Source organism: Phlebotomus argentipes, unplaced genomic scaffold, assembly GCF_947086385.1.
Source record: "Phlebotomus argentipes unplaced genomic scaffold, Phlebotomus argentipes genome assembly contig_5, whole genome shotgun sequence".
Taxonomy (NCBI): Eukaryota; Metazoa; Arthropoda; class Insecta; order Diptera; family Psychodidae; genus Phlebotomus; species Phlebotomus argentipes.
The window spans coordinates 1,141,892-1,158,558 of NW_026776165.1; the positions used below are offsets into that span (position 1 = coordinate 1,141,892).

General features: G+C 45.5%; 5 protein-coding genes across 6 annotated transcripts in view; 1 reads left to right on the top strand and 4 right to left on the bottom strand.

Moving 5' to 3' along the window:
• Window positions 1–44: 44 nt before the first annotated feature.
• On the bottom strand, window positions 45–3,645 carry LOC132265540 (transmembrane protein 164). Of its 2 annotated transcripts, XM_059766247.1 has the most exons (4): window positions 3,226–3,645; window positions 1,692–2,047; window positions 1,296–1,592; window positions 45–1,200 (listed from the first exon to the last, which is right to left on the bottom strand). In XM_059766247.1, the coding sequence occupies exons 2-4, from the start codon at window positions 2,019–2,021 to the stop codon at window positions 913–915; spliced, it is 915 nt and encodes a 304-aa protein (XP_059622230.1). In that variant the 5' UTR covers window positions 2,022–2,047; window positions 3,226–3,645; the 3' UTR covers window positions 45–912. The 2 variants fall into 2 exon arrangements, with proteins under 2 accessions (XP_059622230.1, XP_059622229.1); XM_059766246.1 differs by lacking the exon at window positions 3,226–3,645 and having other exon boundaries at window positions 1,692–2,487.
• A 235-nt stretch (window positions 3,646–3,880) lies between these two features.
• On the top strand, window positions 3,881–4,777 carry LOC132265541 (transmembrane protein 222). The gene has a single exon (XM_059766248.1). The coding sequence runs from the start codon at window positions 4,015–4,017 to the stop codon at window positions 4,528–4,530; it is 516 nt and encodes a 171-aa protein (XP_059622231.1). The 5' UTR covers window positions 3,881–4,014; the 3' UTR covers window positions 4,531–4,777.
• Window positions 4,725–5,451, bottom strand: LOC132265542 (RNA polymerase II transcriptional coactivator). The gene is made up of 3 exons (XM_059766249.1): window positions 5,321–5,451; window positions 5,130–5,196; window positions 4,725–5,056 (listed from the first exon to the last, which is right to left on the bottom strand). Exons 2-3 carry the CDS (start codon window positions 5,193–5,195, stop codon window positions 4,787–4,789), a joined length of 336 nt encoding a protein of 111 aa, XP_059622232.1. The 5' UTR covers window position 5,196; window positions 5,321–5,451; the 3' UTR covers window positions 4,725–4,786.
• A 66-nt stretch (window positions 5,452–5,517) lies between these two features.
• Window positions 5,518–7,522, bottom strand: LOC132265539 (uncharacterized). The gene has a single exon (XM_059766245.1). The coding sequence runs from the start codon at window positions 7,520–7,522 to the stop codon at window positions 6,467–6,469; it is 1,056 nt and encodes a 351-aa protein (XP_059622228.1). The 3' UTR covers window positions 5,518–6,466.
• Window positions 7,523–7,596: 74 nt separating this feature from the next.
• Window positions 7,597–16,667, bottom strand: part of LOC132265845 (protein slit) — a 34,511-nt gene continuing 25,440 nt past the window's right edge. Inside the window, exons 7-18 of the mRNA XM_059766628.1 lie at window positions 16,167–16,308; window positions 15,774–15,917; window positions 15,403–15,618; window positions 14,460–14,617; window positions 13,952–14,399; window positions 13,475–13,843; window positions 13,323–13,394; window positions 13,086–13,229; window positions 11,191–12,703; window positions 8,370–8,490; window positions 8,071–8,213; window positions 7,597–7,696 (exon numbers count right to left, since the gene is read on the bottom strand). Of these exons, the coding sequence (XP_059622611.1) occupies window positions 7,610–7,696; window positions 8,071–8,213; window positions 8,370–8,490; window positions 11,191–12,703; window positions 13,086–13,229; window positions 13,323–13,394; window positions 13,475–13,843; window positions 13,952–14,399; window positions 14,460–14,617; window positions 15,403–15,618; window positions 15,774–15,917; window positions 16,167–16,308 (3,557 nt within the window). The 3' untranslated portion in view covers window positions 7,597–7,609. The remainder of the gene's footprint in view (window positions 7,697–8,070; window positions 8,214–8,369; window positions 8,491–11,190; window positions 12,704–13,085; window positions 13,230–13,322; window positions 13,395–13,474; window positions 13,844–13,951; window positions 14,400–14,459; window positions 14,618–15,402; window positions 15,619–15,773; window positions 15,918–16,166; window positions 16,309–16,667) is intronic.

The following is a 16,667-nucleotide window of genomic DNA, read 5'->3' on the forward strand; positions in this document are numbered from 1 at the left end:
GTACAAATAGAAAGAAATGCGTGAGAAGACAAATGTTAATTCAATAAGTGTTTTATTTACAATGATTCACAAAAGAATGCGAAACAAACAAAGTTTTCTGGTAACTCTTTCATTACAATATTAATTAATAATTCACTTAATTTTCTATTATAAAATGTGAAGAGATCAACTACAATTGCTCATGGGTTTTCGCGCATTAATTCTTTAATAGGAATTATATCGAAATATTGTTATCCTCCCACCCAAAATATGTATATACTTGCAATATATCGAAATTGTCATTTGATTAGGTTGTAATTGCAGCATTTCATTGGCAAATATGTAAAAGTGTTTATTTAGAGATATATTGTTGTTATCTTCCTTCGTCGTTTGCTCTTTGATAAAGTTGATTATTATGGCTTTTCCTCCTCTAAAGCTCGCCCGCGCGTCTCTCTGTTTATTCTTTAACAATTTATACAACACACAACGTGAACTCAACTTGCATTTGGTTAACTAAAGAGATTTTTCTTTTTACAGAACAGATCCTTTGAAGATCATCTATATCTCGTTTATAATTTATCTATGTTACTTCCTTTATTATTGCTAAATATTTGCGTTACTCTTTAAGGCATTAAAACTTGATGTTGGTTTACTTTCTCCCCTATTTTCTCTCTCTCTCTATACCTTATAAAATTTTTCAAATTCAGGTATAAAATATGGAATGCAGAGGAATATTATAGTAAGGCTACTTCTCCAAATTATACTCCTCGCCACTACTATTGAAACTCCTACGCATGTCATTTCCCATTATATGGGTTTTAACTTTAAAACTGATATAATTCCTTCTCTATCTGTATTTAGGTTTCGTCCTTCACTCAGATTTCTGCGCGATATCATATTGTCACAAACATTCTGCCCAAAAACCATGCTCGACTATTCACACTTGACTGTCTTCTCGTCGCCACTTTTATCTACAACTACAATTTGACTGTTAGGACCATTCGTCGCGGGCTCGTCCTTCTTATCACAGAGCTTTGTCGCCGTATCGATAATTGGTTGAATTGAGAGCGGCGGCGAGGGCGCGAAAAGGCAATAGTAGAGCTTGCCGAGGAGCGGACACAGGATGGCCTGGTGCAGTACCGCCCACAGGCGATAGCTCGGTCCTGTGAAGGGATCCAGCAGCGCCGGGCACAGCATGTGATTGAGATTCACCTGCGTCGGCTGCAACAAAGAGAGAAAGAGAGAATTACACCCAATCAGTGCCCACAAATCGATCCTTGTCACTTGACGATCGATCAAAAACCATCAAAACTTACAACGGCGAATATTTCCAGTATCACAAAGTGATAAATCAAACAAATGGAGTAACTTATCACATTCCAGCTGACGTCTGATAGTGGCTCCATGGTGTACACACCGCCCAATCGCAACAGGTACACGGGAATTATGAACATGAGGCCGTGCTGGATCCAGTACACCGTAGCCTCCATGGCCTGCTGGCGTGAGTCCGTCTCCGGGAAGAGGAAGGCCAGCAGTGGTCCGTTAAGGTAGTTCATTTGGATGCGAAACATTATTGTTACGAAATTGCTCGGTTTTGCCGCCAGCAAGTAGATCTGCACGACAAAAAGCAAGCGATGCAATGAAAAGTGGGCTGGGCTTATCAGTGGGCGGGGCCTTATCTGCCACACACGTGTTAGGTCTGATCGACTTACCTGAATAATCGTTGTGATATGGCATGGATTGAGGACGTAAATGACGGTTCTCGAGGCGAACTTGAAGCCCAACTCCAGGCCAAATGTCAGCGTCATGCCGACGAGCAGCAATTGCTTCAGCCACGGCGCCGGATCGCGCGTGACTCGTTGCACTGGTCTGCTGATGGTCTTCACGCGTGCAATCGCCCAGTTGAGTGTCCACAGACTCACGCTGGTCACGAGGATGCTTTCACACCACTGGCGCCGCGTGGAGAGGAAATTGGCGCACTCTGGGCCACAATTTCTCGGCACGGACGCATTCACGCCATCGTAAGCCCAACCCCAGTGCATCTCGGCGCGCTCTTTCGCTGCGAATCCTGATGGGCGAGTGTGGACAGAACAGAGAACGACAAAATAGCCACCAAATTAGATTTTAATGGGCCCAAGAAAAATGTGCTTTGCCAGAGAAAAAAAAAGAGGGGAAAAGCATCGAGTTGACGAAGCGGATCGATTCTCCTACCATTAATTTTAATGAGAACGCGCGCGATGCCTTGAAGGGCTTCCTCGCCACCCACCCCGAAAAGTATCGATCGCGCCAGACGATTTTACACACTACAGGTAATGAAAAAAAAAATATATCAGGAATTTATTGCGTGTCTTTTCAGAGCGGTAAAAACTCCCCGAATTCACTAAATTATGTAGCAATTGCCCACTTTCCACCATTGTCCGTGCGACAGAGATTTATATAATGAAAAATCGTACGATATCGCAAAAGAGGGGAAGTAGAGAACACGTGAGCTCGTAAAGTTCAATCTCGAGGGCCAACTTTACACTGACTCTCTGCTTTATATTTCCGCTTCTGGCCATCATAATTGAATGAATGATTTGCCGGTCAAAAGCACAAGTCATTTTGCAGAATGTCGTGCCATTTTTGTGGTATTATAGAGATAAAAGCATGTTTTGGGAGTGACTATGAAGGAAATTAATGATAGCAGAGAGATTAATAAAAAAAAGACTTGCGTTGCAACAATTTCATCATCACAACAATATTTTTTTCACATTTGACGAAATCTATTTTGGTCTATCTAATATTCTCTCTTTCCCATTTCGAACACTTTCAGTCAATTTTAATTATCAAACTTACATTTTTAAAACACCCAATTCTTCTTGATCCCATTCCAATTCACACCACTGTAACTGTCCTGTTTATAGAGTGTGAAAAACTCTGTGAATAAATTGCTCGATTTCTCTACTTTCACCCATTGAAATTGAACTGAAAAGCCCCAAATCTCCTCGGCGCAGCTCAAAGGATCCACGCAGCCCTTCGAAGGGGTGAGAATGGGGTGGCGTTGCCTTGAAAAGGGGCGCGCAGAGCCGCTCGTCCGGCGTCCCCATTTGCACTTTCACTGCATTGCTGCATATGTGTGTGCACTTCATGTGGGGTGATATTTGCGCCTTGACATCCCACCGCTTCAGCCCTCTAGGGCCCCTAGGGTGTCCTCAATTGAGACAAAAGGACTAAATCAATTTCCCGGAAGGCCCCTTTTCCGCTTACCGCGTGATTTGCAGAGACAGCAAGACTTTTAATCCAATTGTACTGCGTGTTATCACAGTGACGGGTGCTGTGGGACCCTCCGGGGGTGTCCAGTGATGATGGAGAATCACAAAATAAGTGCTTTTCCCATGCTTTTCCTGCTCCGTGACAGATCCTTCACATTTCCTTGTGGGGAGACACACAATTTCCACTGCCACTTTTTTTCACATACTATCACTGATGGAGCACAATATTTGCCAGTAGCTGAGAATATTACGCACCCCACTTGATGTTTCTGTCACAGGAAATGTTCGGATTATTAGGCAGGAAAACAGGGAGAAAATGATAAAGAATGATTTTTCACTGAGGAAAACACAGTGGCGCTTCTTCGGCGCTGCAACCCTCTGGCGGATGTCGCGGGAAAACTCACCGCCGTGACGCATGCAAATAGATTTCACCGCAAGAAATGTATTTCATCCAATTTTCCGCACAGTGTCGAATCCATGTTGCAGTTTTCACCAGTCTTTGTTTCTTTGCACAGGTAATTCTTGAAAATATGCAGGTTATTTACTATTATTCTTCACTCATTTTCTGATTTCCAACAACCGTTATGAAAGTTCGGGTGTTGAAGCAAGGGCGCTGCAATCGCCTTGGAGATATCGTTTCTCCTAAATGGCACGTGCTGCTCTCTAGGAAAACAGCCGAATTGTTTTGACGGATTGTGATTTGCTTCGCAGAAAACCACTGGAGCTTCTCCAGGTGAGATTACACAACAGTTTATCAGCTCTTCTTCTCCCTCTTGCGGTTAGGATGGAGAGGCGGTTGTCATCCGGTGAGGCGACAATCAACTTCGCCACGGACAAGTTTCCCTTCTGCATTGTCTGGACACCCATTCCGGTCCTCACCTGGTTCTTCCCCTTCATCGGCCATATGGGCATCGCCATGTCCAATGGCGTGATCAGAGACTTCGCCGGGCCGTATTTTGTGTCCGAGGACAACATGGGCTTCGGCCGGCCGACGCGGTACCTCATCTTGGATCCGTACTGCGTCCAGGGCGGAGCGCACGAGTGGGACGAGAGCGTCTCCAAGGCGTCAGTGGTGTACGGTACGCGGATGCACAATCTCTTCTGTGACAACTGCCACTCGCACGTCGGCATGGCGCTCAATCTGATGAAGTATAAGAGCAAGGGCTCCTGGAATATGGTCGTCTTGGCGTTCTGGATGTTCTTCTGCGGGAAGTACGTTGGCATCGGAGGCGCGCTGAAGACGTGGCTCCCATTCGTCATCATCTGCATCATATGTGGTCTTGTAGCCTACTATCTGTGAAGCTTATCGTGTATTGGAAATCATTGTTAATCACCTTCCATTGGCCTGTCACAGATTTCATGCTATTTACATAGCTCGCTATCTTTCTCACCTCTCTCATCACTTAATTACGATATGATCTATCAGTTGTGTTATTTATTTCGAGCCAGAGAGTGGAAAGAGCGCCGCGCAGGAACATGAACAGAAAACCAGTGTTTATCGAAATGTGTTGTAATATTTTTAGGAATAAACATTGAAACCTCCTCCACACTCTTTCTCACTTCAGCTCCTCATTCACCTCGTTCATAACGGAGCAGAGCTTCCTCCACTGCTCCGCAGACAGAGCGATTCCTTTCTTTCCCGGCAGAATCTTCCCGTCGCGCTCATAATACTCCCGAATGTTCACCATCTTCCGTCCGCGGAACTCCGACACACTCACCCAGCGCATCTTCTCCAACTGCCACTCAGCATCCGCTCCGGTGACGTTGGATGAAGACGCTTGCTTCTCTTTCTCCCCCAATTTTGCTTTCTTCGACGGTGGATTTCTCTGCAAGTACACCAAAATATGACACATTATCACTCATAGAACTGAGTTCACTTAGCAAAGTAGGGAAACTCACGTCCTCTGGTCCGGAATCGCTGTCCGAACTGCTGGATTTCTTGCTGGCTTTCTTGTCTTTCGGCATTCTGGAAGGAAAACTAGGGTTAGATTGAAGCCTACAGACGCTTTCAAAATTACCCTCGAAAACAGTGAGAACCCTCAAATATTCCACCTCAATATGATAAAGTAAATGTTGCGCTCCAATCTTACCTGTTGTGCTATACTATTCCTGTGGAAAATCTCTGGGAAATGCAGGAGAAAAAATCCTTTGATTTTACTTTCTCACAAACTTCCGCGAAAAGTGCACAGTGGCGTTGCTATCGCCAAGATGACCAAAATAGTGAGTGGTGAATTTTTTCACCACTTCCCGCGCTTTCCATTCCCGCCCTATTCGCAATAAAAAGGACTTTTCTGTAAGACAACTGTTTATTATGTATTTGAGGGGATTGGGGGTGGTTTATACATACATTTCATCCTCTACTATACTTCATTTACTAAGTCCCATCGTGATTGGATGGTAAAATATATTGGGCAGTGATGTTAGGTCGAAAAATCCTTATCTTTCTGTCGATAAATACGCTGTATAAATGTGATTTAGGCTCATTCTTCCTTATTATCCTTGTGATTCACATATCAATTGCAATTTTAATATAAAATTATTTGTTTTGCATTAAGTTTAACGTCAATATTCGCATTTATACATAATTAGTCAAAAGAGAGAGAAATAAAATAAATGGTACAACTAAACTAAAAAGAATTATATAAAAAAAGAGGTGAAAAATATAAAATGAGAGATATTTACAAGATAGAAACTCCTATTGAATACTTCTTTTACTTATTACTTAAAAAATGCATCTTGCATACGTATAAAATACAGTAAAAACTTCACATAATCATCTGAATGTTGATTCTTCCTTGCGTTGATGATGGTACTCTTCGTCTCATATCGTCAATTTGTTAAATAAATGCGGCTACCCTTCTTCCTTCTTGTCTCTCCGTGTGGATGTTGGTACAAAAATCTCTATTAGATTATACAATTATTAGTTATATAAAAAAGACTCCTTTAAAGACATCTCTTCCTCCCCGGCTATAGTTTAGCTTGTAATACACTATAAATAGGGTTGTTTATGGCTATTTGGTACTGTTACAGTTGAATAATTTATTACATATACGCTTCTTCACCTCTATAATTACTTTTTCTCAGCCTCTCAAGTGTTATTTTTCATCTCTTTATTATGTCGTCTCTCTATATAGTCTTTAAAGTTGAAATTCTTATATATCGCGTCTCGCTACGCTACACGATGATGCCTGCGCTTGGTATCCGGGCTAGTGCTGCGGCCGGATACCAAGCAATTCCTACCAATGCATGATGGTGATCTGGTCTAGAATCCTAGTCTTGAAGTAGGCCCCCAGCATGCCGAAGAAGCACGCCAACGCCGCCGCGGCCACCATGGCTTGCATGGCGCAGTGGATCCCGGACAGCTCCTCAGCCCGGTTGCGCCGGAAGCTGCGGTAGTGCTTCTCGCGGTCGTGGCGCGCGTACTGCTCGATGTCGTTGGAGAAGGAGGGAATGATGGCGAGATTCACGACTTCCGTCTTCGACAGGATCTCCGGGTCGATCTCATTGCTCGCGCCCACTGTCGTGTCGTCCTCCGCGGCCTCGTAGTCGTAATCGTAGGTGGCCTTTGTGGTCAGGACGGCCTTGCGGAAGGTCACGGCGGAACGCGGCATGGGCGTGGTGGCCTCTGTGATCCGGAATTGCGTGAATTGGTTCTTCTTGATGCCCAGCACCTCGGACAGTGGCCGATTGATGCTGGGCAGAATGAAGTTCTCCTCGTCATTGTCCTCCTCGGACGCCTCCGTGGCCTCCGTGGTCACTTCAGTGGCAGAGTCAACAACAGAGTTTGACTGTGTCGCTTCTTCTGGCATCCACTTATTGTCTGGTTGAGCAAACTTGCTCGTCACATTGAGCAGCGGCTCGTATTTGATGGTCTCTGAGGCGCCGCGATACAGCAGGGCCACTTTTCCATCCGGCGTCAGCACTGGCGTTATCCTGCCGGCCGGCTTCTCCTGCCTGTTCGCATCCTCTTGCAGCTCATCCGTGGACTCCCTGCGATTGTCGGTCTGATAGAGAATGCCCACTTTTCCGTGTGGCGTCTGCAGGAACTTGATGGCATTGTTCTCCGGCAATTTCCGCTGAGGCGCCTCGGGCTCCTCCTCGTCCACAGGAGCGCCAACTCCACTCCCTGACGCTGACTCCTCCTCATCGTCGTCTTCCTCATCGTCATCGAACGCGCCACCGTACATCTCCTGGTAGCGCAGGAAGGCCTCTCTGGCCCTCTGGATAATCATCTCCTCGGACTCTGTGACATCTTCTGGTGCAACATTGCTGTACTCTTCGGGATTCACCATCACCTCGGTGGCCTCATCATTAACTACGCCCTCCTCGCTGGCCTCTGCATCATCACTCGTAACTTCTAGGGTAGCCGCATCTTGCAGTCAGTAGCATTTCTTCGTACATCCGCACTTCCTCACAATGTCGAGATTCTTCACATACTTCACGCCATTGCTGCACACCATGCGAACCTGCATTGAAGAGGGTTTTCTCTCAGTCTTGTGGCTTTGTGTAGGACAGTAGCGGAATTTAATCTCGCCCAGCAATCACACATATCAAATGGGTCTCTCTAATGAGACAAGGAAAGGCGCGGAGGAGCAAAAAGTCACCATTTAAATATTTAGTCACACAAGAACCTAATCAATTCACCGATGGAATGTCACAGTGACCAAAATGTATGCTAATTTACCCACAACATTCCAACCATTTCGATGATAATTTAATATATTTTGATATTGCGACAGAATATTTTAATAAAAAATGAAGTCGATCTTGATAATTAAGGTAAATGCGCTCAACCAGATCACGCACAACAACAAATAAACCTACTCAAGACCAGACTCACCTTTCTTCTTCGCACGATCTTGGCTGCACAGCACTGATTCCCACATCCGCCCACGCATTTGGCATACTTGAGTGGTTGTCTGGAGCGACAATCGTTCTCAGTATAGTACTCCAGCACTTGCTCCTTCCGGCACGTGGAAGCCACTGGAATTGCAAGAGACAAGGCGCCAATTAGTGCACACGAAGAGAGCACAAAAGTTTGCAGTGCATGCGAGAAGGAAAAGAGATTGGATTAAATTTGTTTGTTAGCAATGAAATGAGCAGTACCAGCGACGTCAGAAGGCTCGGTGATGTCCTCACCTTGCTCGCAGAAGCGCCCCTTCGCGCCGCCCTTGCACTTGCACGTGTAGCCATCCTTGGCACTGCTGTTCGGCACGCACTTTCCGCCCCTTCGACATTTGTGATTCTCACACGGATCCACCTGCAATTACACCAGCAAGCAATTACAATTGCCGCTCTCACGATTGACTGTCGCACAGGGCAATTGAAGTAATGCCTAATTTGCGCGGTCAGCCCAAAAGTATTGGACGCGCGCTGATAAGCATTCTTTATTTCAGACAATCGCAAGTCAGTTGCATAAATGTCTAATAAGTCTCATTAGGATAGGAAATAAACATTTTGCAATTGATGAAGAAATATTAAACGTGAATATTCTTTTATAAAAAGATATTTTTTAATCTCTATCGTTAAAATTATGATGAATATTGTCTGCAAAAAGTCTTCAAAATGCGTCATTTCAGATAATTCCTTTTTTTTATTGCGCTTTAAGAGTGTCCAGGTTTTGCTTTCCGAGAACAGTTTTTAACACTAGCTGAACTAGTTAAAATTTTTTGATTACTTTTGAAATATAATTTTCCAGTTATTCTCAAGTTTCATACCTATTACAATAAACAATGATTCTCTCAAATGTCTTAGATAAGAAATTGGAGAACTTGAAATGATCTTTCATAGTTAGTCTCTGTGCTCAAGTTTGTTCATCTGATTAGACAGTGTTTTTTGGAAGTTTTATGAAAATTACCAAGGAGTTTATGACATCTTTAAATATGCCATTAAAAGAAAGTCTTGTTTTACAAGAACAATATAAAGAGCAATAAAGAGTCATCGTATAAATAAAGCTTCATACAATCGTCTAAACCTGTTAGTTGGAACGCGATAGTGTCGTAGTCAACATGGTTTTGCTAATTCTTGTACTGATCACTGTGTTTAGTGCAACACTGCTTTACTTCTATGCCAAAATCATATATTCGTATTGGGACAGAAGAAATGTAAAATCTCTCAAGCCAATATTTCCCTTTGGCAATCTCAAGGATGTTTTCCTGCTCAGGAAGAACTTCTCAGTCGTCTTTGTGGATTTGTACAACAGCACAGATGAACCTTTCATTGGGATTTACACGGCTAATAAACCTGGTCTCTTGATTAGGGACATTCACTTAATTTCCTCAATTATGGTGAAAGACTTTCAGTACTTTCACGATCGCGGAGTGTATGTGAATGAAGACGACGATCCTCTGTCCGGACATCTTTTCGCAACTTCTGGTGAAAAGTGGAGAAATTTGCGTGCTAAATTATCACCAGCTTTCACATCTCTGAGAATCAAAGCAATGTTCCAAACCTTTCTCGACTGTGGACAGAGTTTAGAAATTCATTTAATGAGAATTTCTGACACATGTGAAGAAGTCGAAATGCGTGATTTAATGGCTCGCTATACAACCAATATAATTGCTTCTGTCGTATTCGGATTGGAAACGGACACAATTACAGAACCTGAAGCTGTGTTCAGAGTCATGGGCAGAAAGGTAGGATTTGGAGGACAAGTAAAACCCACTCAAAGCTCAAAATCTCATGGATTTCCTTTCAGTTTTTCGAACCAACACTGAAGAACATCTTCAGATTCACTTGCTTATTTGTCTTGCCGCATTTGGGCAAAATGTTCAACGTCAAGTCCGTACAAAGTGACTATGAAGCGTTTATTATGACTGTGGTGAAAGACGCCATGGATTATCGTGAGAAGAACAACATCACGAGAAAGGACTTCATGCAGCTTCTCTTGCAACTCAAGCACGAAGGAAAAGTCGGCAATGAGGACTCGTGGAATATTGTGAAATCAAAGGAAGGTGGGAAATTGTTGAACGAATCATTTATGGACATCTTAGAATTTGCAACACTGTGAATATTGTTGCAGGCGATGCGGAAAAGGTGTCCTTCGAGAAACTAGCAGCTCAAGCTCATGGCGTTTTCATGGCTGGCTTCGAGACCACGTCAACAACGATGTCCTTCTGCATCTACGAACTGGCTAAGAATCCTGCCATTCAGGCAAGAGTTCAGGCCGAAATTGACGCCGTGACGAAGAAATACGACGGCAAGATCACATATGAGTCCATTAATGAGATGAAGTTTCTGGAGCTCTGCATCGATGAGATAGTCAGAATGTACGGTCCGGCGCCTGTCCTCAATCGCGAGTGCACGAAAGCGTACAAGATTCCTGGAACGGATATCACACTGGAAAAGGGAACGCGCATCTTTATTCCATCGCAGGCAATTCACAGTGATCCGAAGCACTTTCCCGATCCGGAGACATTCAAGCCGGAGAGGTTCTGCGATGAGGCGTGGAATAGCGCCGGAGGGCTCAAATACATGCCGTTCGGGGAGGGACCGAGAGCTTGCATTGGATTGCGAATGGGAAAGATCCAGGCGAAGATTGGCATTGTTCTGATTCTTGCCAAATTCAATGTGGCTTTGGGTGAAAAGTTGAAAAATATGAAGAAAATCAAGTATGAATTGAAGAGCTTCACACCAGCCATCGAAGGCGGAATGCATATTAAGATTTTCCGCAGAAAATAATTAGTGAAGTCGCAGAGAGTTTTCTTTACGAACACTTATTGCTGCGCTTCTTTATGTCCTATCATTGGCCACTTTAAAAAATTCCACCATTACTTATGCACCAATTGTGTCAATTTATATCTCTTTTGCAGCACAAAATCACCCCCTCTTGGCACGTAAATTGTCTTCCATATAGCAATTAAAGCTTGAATTAAAACGAAAAAATGCCCTCCGAAATATTATCTCGTGCCATAATTAATATCTTCAGGGTCTTGAGTTATTTCCCATGAAATAAATTTACCTGTTTGAGGATTTGCGGCGTCTCTTGCATCACGTCATCCACTTCGCCTTCGTACTCTGGATCAAGGAGAGCACATCCTGGCGTGACTTTCTGCTGTCGAGCGGCATTGCCAAAGTCCACTTGCTTGTGGTTAATCCACACTTCCTTCATGCAGCCCTTGAAGCTGGTGATGTTGCGCAGATGCCAGTGACTGAAGGCATGTTGGCCGGGCTCTTGTGGCAAGCCGCCGAGGAACATCGGTGCGGAGAGCTTCAGGAAGTCCTTGGCGCCCTCATTGATGATAGATCTGGCCAGACCGCGATTCACGCGCAGCGTGAAGTTCTTCTTGATGGCCAGCAACTCCACCATGTGATACCGTCCGTCGGAGACCATCTCGAAGCTGTACATCGTGGACACTGGGTAATTTCCCACATCATAGCTCACGCGGATGCGTCCGTTGAACAGCTCAACGGCCAGGTGTTCCATGTGGCCATCGTACATGAGAATGCCATTCTGCTGCGTGGTGCTGAAGACGATGGTCACATTCGCCTCTGGCTTCGTGCGCAGAGGCTCCATTTCCACGAAGGAGTTGTTGTGCACGAATGACAGGCTCGTGAGGTATTCACAGCGCTTCCCTGAGTATCCGGGAGCGCATTTGCACACGTAGTCGGCGCTCGAGGGGCTCGGCTGGAAGCACACGCCGTGCTTGCACTCGTGCTGCTGACAAGGCGACGTCTGGGGATACATCATCGCCACCATTGGTGCTCCCTCGCAGAATTTCCCCGTGAAATCCTCTGGGCATTTGCACACGTAGTCATTGATGCCGTCGACACACTCTCCGCCGTTCTGGCACAGGTGATTCTGGCAATCGTCGATGTTCTCAGAGCAATTCTCACCGCGGAAGCCGGGGAGGCATTCGCAGGAGTAGTGAGTGAAGTGATCCATGCACTTGGCGCCATTCAGGCAGGGATTGAAGTCCGTGCAGAAGGGAATCTTCACCTCGCACAGTTCACCCGTGAAGCCTGCCGGACAGGAGCACGTGTACCCTTCGACGCCATCGATGCACGTGCCATTGTTCTGACACTTATTCTCTGCACAGTCGTCAATGTTGATCTCACAGCGTGCTCCTGAATATCCGGGCAGGCATTGGCAGCTGAATCTGCCCTCCTCCAGCACCGAACACGTGGAATCGTGCCGACAGGGATTCCCATAGCATGCGTCAATCATGTACTCACAGTGCTCTCCATGGTAACCAGGTGTGCAGCGGCACTCGTACTGCCTCTCCGGAAGGGCACGACACTCGGCGTCATTCTGGCAGGGAAATGTGTAGCATGCGTCGCATTTGGACAGGATTTCATTGCTGACACGACTGCGACATACAAAGTAGCTCGCCGGCGTGGACAAGAGCAATTTGTCACGCATTGTCTCGGGCTCAGCACATCGCGCGATGCCCGGCTCCACATAGTCCAGCTTCACCCACTCCGACAGCCACTTCAGCGAGCAGTCACAGTATAGAGGATTGCTGCCCAGAGCACTGTGGAGAGGGAAATGAAAACACGTGTTTTGTGTGGGGGAAATAAATCTTCCTTTTCCGCATCAATATAGTTTCCGAAAAGAAATGGGGCGGAGCTTCAACGTGGGCGGAGTTTAGAGAATTTCCCCTCATCTCAGGGGATTTCAGGGAATTTATTACGAACTACAGTAAGTTGTGAGTGAACTCGCATGGGAATAAAATCATGCAACACACTTCCAGGGGAAAATTCATCGCATCTGCCATGGGGTTTTCCGCCTTGTCGTGACGCATGTGAGGGATGCTGGGGCATTCTTCAAATTCAATATTCCACTCTGTCTCGCTCTCCCCATGTCGAGGAGATAAAAGTGATGTGGCAGTGCGATTACAATTATAAATGACTTACATGTGAGTTATTGCTGTGAGATCGCTGAAACTGCCGTCCGGAATCTGGGAGATTTGATTGCCATGGAGGGACAGAACACGGAGATTCTTCAGTCCAGTGAGCGCATGTCGCTGTACACATTGCAATTTATTGTAACTAATGATTCTGTCAAGTGAAACATGAAATTTTACCATGTTAATTGATTTTCCTCACCATCAGAGTAAAATACACAAGTTCAGGGGGATCAGCAATACTTACAGTGTTGATAACTTTGAGAGATTGGTGAATGTGTAGTTGGACAGCATGTTTATTTGATTGTTGCTCAAGTCCCTACAGGGGCAGAATAGTTGGTGATAAGATTTATCATCTCTGGTTAAAGTAGAGAAGAGGAGAGATTCTTCGATACTCACAGGCGCGTCAGACTCTTCAGGTGACTTATTCTGTCCGGATGAATCATGGTGATGTCATTTGACTCCAGGTACAGCTCAGATGTCTCCGCTGGGATACCCTTGGGGATCTCCTTGAGTTTATTCCGCGAGCACCGCACCACTGTGCCCGTGCAGGAGCATTGAGGCGGACAGTAGTCCTCGCCCAGACATCCCTGGTCGGCGTCACTCAAGCACTTGAACTCGTGATGGGGCAGCTCTCGCAGGGGCACATCCACCACCTTCGGTGGGGCGGAACATCGAGGATTGGCCCCTGACAAGCCGCGCTTCTTCAGCCAGTCTGAGAACCATGCCAAGTGGCAGTTGCAATTGAATGGATTTGATCCCAAGTTTCTGCAAATAGACATAGAGAGAGAGAGAGAGAGAGAAAGGAAATTCAGCCAAATGGTCCATTAAGCGTCCCTCAGGACCTTCCCTGGAGGCTAGACAGTAAATATTTACAGAGTGTGCAGCGATGTTAGGTAGTCAAATGAGCCGGGCATGACGCACGATATCAAATTATCGTAAAGGGAGAGTGACTTGAGGTTGTGCAGACCGAGGAACATTTTATTGTGTATCTCCGGGATTTTATTCTCCGCCAGCACGAGATCCTGAATCTTTGACGCCCCCTCGAAGGAGTTTCTCTCGATGCCCGTTATCTTATTCCGCCTCAAGTCCAACTTCACGAGATTCGGCAATCGTCCGAACAGCCCATCAGACCTTATCCTGCCCAAGTCATTGTCGTTCAGCAGCAATTCGGTGGTGTGCAGAGGAATGTCACGTGGGATCTCCTTGAGTCCCCTGGCGGAGCAATCCACTGTTGTCCTCTCGCAGTGACACGCCGCCGGACACTCCACGTCAATCCGACACTCGCCCGCGTGGCGTGTCTTGTAGTCATCAGCACCAGTGCCTACGGCGAGATAGAGAGCATCACAATCGGTCCTCATCCCATCGCTCTGCAATATTGTACATTTGAACTTATCATCTCGCAACACATCAATTCTGCGCCGATGCATTCGCTTCGGGGATTCACAGCGGGCTCCACTTGTCTCAATGGGATTCCTATGCAGATAATCGGCCAACCACCGCAAATTGCAATCGCATATAAATGGGTTCTTCGCCAAATGACTGGGGGCGGCGGCGCAGCACAGCGTGTGGAGAGAGCGACAGACGAGAAAGAATGGTAAGTCACATGGATTTGTTGTTTGGCCACTACTAAATACGCTTTGCGGGTCTCTTTTTCCCTCTGAGCGCACTTAAATACAAAAATCCCCCCCCCCACATGAAAGCTCACCCAGTGTAAATTGTTGGGACAAGCGGCCCAAATACACATTCATTTTCCCGCCGAGAGAAAAGCACTTCCCGCCTTTTTTCATCCCCTCCCAGCAGCAGCTTTTCACACCCATCGCTCTTTTCAAACCCACTCTGACAAAACACTCTCAAGAATCTCTCTTTTGAATTTTACAGCCCTGTAAATTCTGCCTGGGAAAAAGGAGTGAGAAAGTCACAGATATATATCTTCACAATATCTCATAAAATATTTATCAGTGAATTTAATATGAAAGGAACCCATCGTCTTCCCAATTCGCTACAATTTTTTCCCCAGTCAATTCACCAGTGACGCAGAAGTGGTGAAACTGTATATGAATTGACTTGTTTTTCCTCTGCATTTTTCCACTACGTCTCTGAACAACAAAAGCTGAATACCGAGATTCATACAAAAGTCTCTTCTATTTTGGTTGGAATTGGAAATAAATGCCCCACTGTTTCCCATAACATAGGAGGACATTAATAGAATATCCTCCTTTTCGCATCAAGTGATAAATTCAGCGACAGTGAGGAGAAATATGTGGATCAGGCATATTGCCGTGGCAGGAAAGGATACAAATTGAGAGTGCGGAAGTGTTACTTACAGCGTCTGAATGCTCTTCATGGAATCAAAAGTGCCATTTGCCAGCGATTGTATGTTGTTGTCGTAGAGAGACAGCAAGCTCAAACTGTGCAAATCTCTAAAAGTGTCCTTTCGTATACAATTGATTTCATTGGCATTGAGGAGCAGCAGCTGCAGGGATGTGAGACCCTTGAAGACACCACTGGGCAGATCTTTGATTTTATTCCCGTACAGAATGCTGCAAGTATGTGGGTGGGAAAATTGGTTAGAGGAAAATCCGATCCTGAGTGCTTTTATTGCTCTCTAAGCTTTTCATATCATGCTGCCAAGAATGTTTGCTATGTGGTGTGATGAAATTGGGGCGCACGCGGGGGCGGCTGAAAAGATACTTACAGTGAGGCGAGTGCTTTCAACCCAGTGAAGGCATCATGAGCAACACGGGATATGTTGTTGTTAGACACATCGATTCTCCTCAGACGGCGATAATTTGCAAATGCTCTCGGTGGCAATTCTGTGATATAATTCTGCTCCAAGCGTCTGAAAAGTGTTAAAGTTGCAGAAACTTTTAATATGCCACGCAAGAAGGCATTCTACGTCATTTCATTGCGCTTGGAAACATGGATGAGGAAAAGTGAATAAGATAGTTTTCAACAAATTGTATCTCTCTCGGTTATTTTTCGGGTTACATGGTTTGGGGGTGATGGAACTTTTTCCATGTTTTCCGCACAGGCCAAGCAAAATACACTCCTCGCATCTCTGTGTGCAAACTTTTTTTCTCCAACTTACAGTTCAGTGGTATCTTCAGGAAGTGAAGTCGGCACGCTGGATAGACTTTTCTCCCGACAATCCACAATGCCATCAGCACAGCGACAAGGATGAGGACACGAACTCCGTGCTCCGCACTCCATTTGTGCATTCTCCGCCAGACCTGCAGCGGAGTTTAATTGGCAACATCAACAAATTGTAAATTAATCGCTAACAGCAAATTTTGCGGGAAAATTCTTCGTCTCTCGAGCGTGATTGCTTTTTCGTCGGAAAATAATTACAAAAGCCACCAAATCAACAAGCAACCACCGCACAATTTAGCTATCAATACCTTCGTCAGGGTACATAATTTATAAAATTACCACCACCGCCGGCACACGTGTTCGTATGCGCCACCGAGCTGGGGCGGGGGCGCTCCGGTGGGGCGCCCTCAGGCAGCGAGTGTTTGAGGGTGGAAAATTCACACTCAGTGAGCAAGATGGCAAATATATTGCATTACTTCTCACCTCAATTCATTTGCAA

Coding starts and splice junctions, on each gene's coding strand:
- LOC132265539 (XM_059766245.1), bottom strand. CDS start 7,522: ATGGTGAATCCCGAAGAGTACAGCAATGTTGCACCAGAAGATGTCACA.
- LOC132265541 (XM_059766248.1), top strand. CDS start 4,015: ATGGAGAGGCGGTTGTCATCCGGTGAGGCGACAATCAACTTCGCCACG.
- LOC132265542 (XM_059766249.1), bottom strand. CDS start 5,195: ATGCCGAAAGACAAGAAAGCCAGCAAGAAATCCAGCAGTTCGGACAGC. Junction 5,057..5,129: donor GCGATTCCGGACCAGAGGAC/GTGAGTTTCCCT, acceptor GTGTACTTGCAG/AGAAATCCACCGTCGAAGAA.
- LOC132265540 (XM_059766247.1), bottom strand. CDS start 2,021: ATGCACTGGGGTTGGGCTTACGATGGCGTGAATGCGTCCGTGCCGAGA. Junction 1,593..1,691: donor ATATCACAACGATTATTCAG/GTAAGTCGATCA, acceptor TTTGTCGTGCAG/ATCTACTTGCTGGCGGCAAA. Junction 1,201..1,295: donor TACTGGAAATATTCGCCGTT/GTAAGTTTTGAT, acceptor TCTTTGTTGCAG/CCGACGCAGGTGAATCTCAA.